This window comes from Protobothrops mucrosquamatus, unplaced genomic scaffold, assembly GCF_001527695.2.
Source record: "Protobothrops mucrosquamatus isolate PMUCROS unplaced genomic scaffold, P.Mucros_1.0 scaffold6, whole genome shotgun sequence".
In the NCBI taxonomy this organism is placed as follows: domain Eukaryota; kingdom Metazoa; phylum Chordata; class Lepidosauria; order Squamata; family Viperidae; genus Protobothrops; species Protobothrops mucrosquamatus.
In genome coordinates this window covers 6,700,823-6,706,712 of record NW_015386393.1, presented here as the reverse complement: position 1 = coordinate 6,706,712, position 5,890 = coordinate 6,700,823, and the positions used below count along the sequence as shown (strand labels likewise).

General features: G+C 46.3%; 1 protein-coding gene across 1 annotated transcript in view; it reads left to right on the top strand.

Moving 5' to 3' along the window:
* Positions 1–808: 808 nt before the first annotated feature.
* ADAMTS10 (ADAM metallopeptidase with thrombospondin type 1 motif 10) overlaps positions 809–5,890 on the top strand; it is a 67,441-nt gene continuing 62,359 nt past the window's right edge. The window contains exons 1-2 of the mRNA XM_015809941.1: positions 809–851; positions 3,252–3,616. Of these exons, the coding sequence (XP_015665427.1) occupies positions 809–851; positions 3,252–3,616 (408 nt within the window). The remainder of the gene's footprint in view (positions 852–3,251; positions 3,617–5,890) is intronic.

Here is a 5,890-nt window from a genome sequence, read left to right as displayed (position 1 = left end):
GAAAAAAGCCACTGAAATGCAGAAATTTTAACACGTTTTCCCATTAAAGCATTGGCCCACTTAGTGCTTTTGTATTCAATTTTGTTCCAAAACTTTTTTTTTAAAAAAAGTTTGAAGCGCCATGCTTCTTTTTATGCTCTGCACACATGCCTTTTTCCCCCTTTTGTTCAGTCATGTCCAATTCTCAGAGACTGCCTGGACAGGTCCCTGCAGTTTTCTTGGCAGTTTTTTTTTAGAAGTGGTTTGCCATTGCCTCCTTCCTAGGGCTGAGACAGAATGTCTGGCTTTGTGCCCAAGAAGGACTAGAACTCACAGCCTCCCAGTTTCTAGCCTGGTTTCTTAACATAGTAAACCTCAGTTAATCACATATGAAAGAGTGAAATAAGTTTCAGCTCTGTTTTTCCATCAGTCAGCTCTGCCTGGCTAAAATGTTATTTTAATATTCCCTGTTGTTTTTCCCCGCCTCCTCCCCCCCCTAACTCTGTCCTTCTCCTCCTCTGCCCCCTGCTACTGTGGTCCCCACTTCCTCCAGTGCAATGCTGCAGAGAACTGGCATATGCTGAAGGACAAGATCCTGCTTCAACACGCCTTAAACATCCCCCCATCCTCACTGCCTTCCAGAGAGTGGCTGAGGATGACCACGAAGGACCCTGGAACCTCTCTTGCAGTGGCTTAAGTGGTGGCTCAAAGAAAGAAATGTTGGGGCAGAGTCGGTCAACTTGGTCCAAACTAGCTGACACTATAAAGAGCACCGCCGCCCAAGATGGCAACAGTCTGGAGATTTCTCACCTGGACACTTGTCTCTACCATGTCTACAGGCAACCTTCCTGGCTACACTTTTCAGTCACAAGGTACAGTGTTACTGGCCCAAAACACAAAGTGCTATCATGGTTCATGACAGTGATGGCGAACCTTTTAGAGACCGAGTGCCCAAAAACTGGCCCTGCCCCTGCTCCACCCCCTGCCCCACTCCCGCTCCACCCCACCCTGCCTGCCCGCAGGGCCACTCACCGCCTCCAGGGCCTGCCACAGATCGCCCAGGCAGCCCAGCAGCACCATGGTGGCCACGCCCTCTGCCCACACCCTGCAGCATCAACTGTGCGCGTTGGGCCGTGAGGGCAGAGTCTTGTCTACGCTGCCTGGCTGCCACGTCCTTGGCTGCACTGCTCCGCATGGGCCACACTCAGAGGCGACTCTCCTCCAGGGAGGCTTCTGGTGAGGAGGGGGTCGCAAGCGGAGGCAAGGCTGGGGCAACGGCACATGTGCCCACAGAGAGGGCTCTGAGTGCCGCCTCTGGCACCCGTGCCATAGGTTCGCCACCACTGGTTCATGATCTTTGAAATCTTGTATTTCTAATCCTTAAGCCAAGGCAGGGTGGGCAGTATATGGCTCACCGCCCCACAGGACCTTGAGTCTTGTTTCTGCAAAGGTCACCCTGCTAACATTCAACTGCTAGCCGTTAACCTTGCATTGGTAGTGCATGTTTCACCATTATTCTGTGAAAATAAATCCTAAAATAGAACAGGTAGGTGAACGTTCCAAAGGAATTATCTGGAGCGATAGGGCACAAAAGAAGAAATACTGCACAATCTATCAGATAATTTTAATCTTTCCCTTAATCAAGGTGCACATCTTTATTATCAGAACACTAGTGCCAAATCTCTGATAAAAAAATAAAATACTGTTATGCTTCTATGCACACAAACAGTCCAAAAAACCTGGATGGGAAAAAATTACAACTTTATTTTCACTAACTTGTCCATCTTTTAAATTTATTTATTGCCTTGTTATTGAGTTAACGGATTAATAAAGAAGCATATATATTCCTATATTCTTATATTTGTTATTTTTAAATCTTTCTGAAAAATAAAGTTGAGTTGTTGTTATAACTGTTCAGTTGTTTCCGACTCTTGGCGACGTTATAGGCAAAGGCTCTCCATGCTACCCTGTCAAGCACAGCATCTTTCAGTTGCTGGATGTTGATCTTTGTATTAGTTTTGATGTTATCAAGCCGGCATGGTCTTTGCTTGCCCCTTCTTGTTCCATTAACCATTCCTAACACCACTGACTTCTCCAATGAATTTGCATGCGTAACATGACCCAAGTAAATCAGATGTAGTTTTGTGACTTTGGCTTCTAGTGAAGTGACTGGTTTTATATTAATTCAGCACCTCTCTGTTAGTTACTCTGGCTGTCCATGGTGTACACAATAATTTATACCACCACCATAATTCAACCTTGAGTACAGATAGTCCTTGACTTACAACAGTTCATTGAGTGACTGTTCAAAGTTACAACAATCCTGAAAAAAGTGGCTTAGGATTGTTTCTCACACTTATGAACATTGCAGCATCCCCAAAGCCATGTGATCAAAATTCAGACATTTGGCAACTGGCATGTATTTATGACGGTTGCAATGTCCCAGAGTCATGTGATCACATTTTATGACCTTCTGACAAGCAAAGTCAACGGGAAAGCCAGATGCACTTAACAACTATGTTACTAACTTAATAGCTGCAGTGATTCACTTAACAGCTGTGGCCAGATGGGTCGTAAGATCGGGCAAAATTCACTTAACCGCTGTTCCGCCTAGCAACAGAAACTTGGGCTCAATTGTCAATTGCCTGTATAACTAGTTTTCTCTGAAATCCAATGTGTAACTACTGTATATATTTTATTTTACGCATCTAAGCACATTTTTTTCTGAGATCAGATACATAGGTCTTATCAAACGCTCAAAAGGGTCCAAGGCACTAAAACAATGGTGGCGAACCTATGGCACGCGTGCCGGAGGTGGCACTCAGAGCCCTCTCTGTGGGCACACGTGCCATTGCCCCAGCCCCACCTCCCGCCACGGCCCCCACCTCTCCAGCAGCCCCCCAGAGGAGAGTAGCCCCCGAGCATGGCCCATGCGGAGCAGCGAAGCCAAGTACATGGCAGCCAGACAGCGTAGAAAAGACTCTGCCCTCATGCCCCATCACACAAAGTTGATGCTGTGGGGCGCGGGCAGAGGGTGTGGCCGCCATGGCACTGCTGGGCTGCCTGGGCGATCTGCGGCGGGCCCTGGAGGTGGTGAGTGGCCCTGCGGGCAGGTGGGGTAGGGGCGGGGCAGGGGGTGGAGCGAGGGAGGGGCCAGTTTTTGGGCACTCGGTCTCTAAAAGGTTCGCCATCACTGCACTAAAAGGTTAAAAACCCTGATTTAAAGACCACCCTCCTTAGTTACTCTTGCATGTCCTCTTCTGCCTTCACAGAAGAATTTCTCTCCAACCTCAACCACTACGAGATAGCCTTCCCCATCCAGGTGGATCAGAATGGTGACTTCCTCAGTTTTGACATAAAAAGCCATCGGAAATGGAGGTCCCGCCGGAGTGCAGGCCACCCCTCCTATGACATGCCTGAACAGCATGTCTTCTACAAGGTCTCTGCCCACCGGACCCAGTTCCTCCTCAACTTGACGTTGCATACCCACTTGCTGGCAAGGCGCTTCCGGGTGGAGTATTGGAAAAGAGGTGGAGTAGACTATCAACATGAGTTCCATGAAGACTGCCACTATGCTGGTCATTTACAAGATGAGTATCTGAACTCAAAAGTTGCTATCAGTAATTGTAACGGTCTGGTAAGTGTCTTGTTTTCTTCCTAAATCTGGTGGGATTAACAAAACAACAATGCGCTGGTCATTTTGACATTTTTGCCACGCCGCAAAAGACATGCTGAATCACTTCAAAGCAGCTGGCTCTGATCAAATGGAAGAAATTGTAGTTCATTACAAACGTAACCTTACAGGTAGTCCTTGACTTACATGGATTCATTGAGCAACTGTTCTTAGTTACAACAGCACTGAATAAAGTGACTTACAACCAGTCCTCACACTGAACAACTGTCGCAACGTCCCCATGGGCATGGGATCAAAATTTAGGCACTCGGTAACCAGCATCTATTCACTTAACAACTGTTGCAAGAAAGGTCGTAAAATGGGGCAAAACTCACTTAACTGTCTTGCTTTGGGGCCATAAGTCAAGGATTATCTGTAAAAAAGTGATTTGCCTATGGGAAGGGGGGAGTGTGATTAAATTCTTTCTTCTCCCCAAAACATCTGCAAGCAAGCTGCAATTGTGATGGCTATTTGCAAACCACAAGAACCACAAGTAGGGCAGGAAATAGCCGCTGGGAAGGCAAAACCTTTGCTAGAAGAAAAAGGTCAAAGATAACGCTGCCAGATTCCTTCTGCAAAAATCCAGCTGATCACCAGATGACAGAATAACAGGGTTGGAAGGGACCTTGGAGGTCTTCTAGTCCAACCCCCTGCTCAGGCAGGAAACTATACCATTTCAGACAAATGGTTGTCCAGTCTCTTCTTAAAAACTTCCAGTGTTGGACAGTGGTGGGATTCAACCAGTTCGCACCAGTTCGGCAGAACCGGTAGCTAATTTTTTGTTGCCCAGGCCCAGAATGGACCTCCGGAAGCGGCATCCACACAGAGAACCAGTTGTTCACATATTTGAATCCCACCACTGGTGTTGGAGCATTCACCGCTTCTGGAGGCAGGTTGTTCCACTGGTTAATTGTTCTAACTGTCAGGACGTTTCTCCTTAGTTCTAGGTTGCTTCTCTCCTTGATCAGTTTCCACCCGTTGCTTCTTGCCCTGCCTTCAGGTGCTTTGGAAAATAGCTTGACTCCCTCTTCTTTGTGGCAGCCCCTGAGATACTGGAACACTGCTATCCTGTCCCCCCTCATCCTTTTCATTAAAAGATGACAGCAAAGAGTTAGTTTTCTCCATCTCTTTGCCGCCCTCTGGCCGCAATCCATATTTTTGCCTCCCCAGATCTGGTAACAACAGTGACCTCTCTCCTTCCTCTTAGACTTCAGGCTGCTCAATTGCTGCACCATCAAAGCAAATGCCTGCCGAGTCCTCGTTTTTAACATTGCTCAAACTGCTTCGTTGCCAAACAGCTTCTCCCATTAGGAAGTTTCTTCTCATGTTTAGCTAAAATGCACTGGATTGCCAAATCCCACCCATTTGTTTAAATTCCTAATGCAGTGGTTCCATTTCGGAAATGAGGCCAGGTAATTTGAAGAGAATTTTATAAGCGTCCCTCGGAGCCTCTGTTCTTTACTTTCCCCCCTCCCTCCCGTACCACAAACACACATGCCCCAAACTGCAGCACTCCACGCCAAGAGTTTTCTTCCCCCTTCTCAGCTGCCTTCATCGACTGATCCTTGAGTTTCTGGCAACTTCCCGCCAAACTATCCTCATACCACCTCGCTTGTGTTTGGAATGATGGCCCCTGGCCAAAAGCTACAAAGCTTTCATAGGAAGCGAGAAACCACGGCTGGCCCATCACACCCCCTTGCAGGGCGGCTGAAGTTGAATGCTTAGCTGCAGGCACACAAGAGCGATTCAGGGTTTGTTGTGGTGAGGCTGGCAGAAGCTGGGGGTTTGAAAAGAGCAGCTGCTAAATTTCTTAAGAACTGCTTTTAGAGGGGGGGGGGAAAGTAACACCCCTGCTATCCTCTTAGACTTTGTTGTCGTAGTTTTTGTTTTTCTGCAATTCTCTCAAGTTAAGCCGAAGCTATGGAAATTTCTAAGAGACGAGGAATGTATAAGAGCCTTTGATATAGCAATAGCCCTTAGACTTATATACTGCTTCACAGTGTTTTTGCAGCCTTCTCTAAGCAGTTTACAGAGTCAGCATATAATAATAATAATAATAATAATAATAATAATAATAATAATAATAATAATAATAATAATAATAATAATAATAATAATAATAATAATAATAATAATAATAATAATAATAATAAAGTTGGAAGGGACCTTGGAGGTCATCGAGTCCAACCCCCTGCTCAGGCAGGAAACCCTACACCATTTCAGACAAATGGCTGTCCA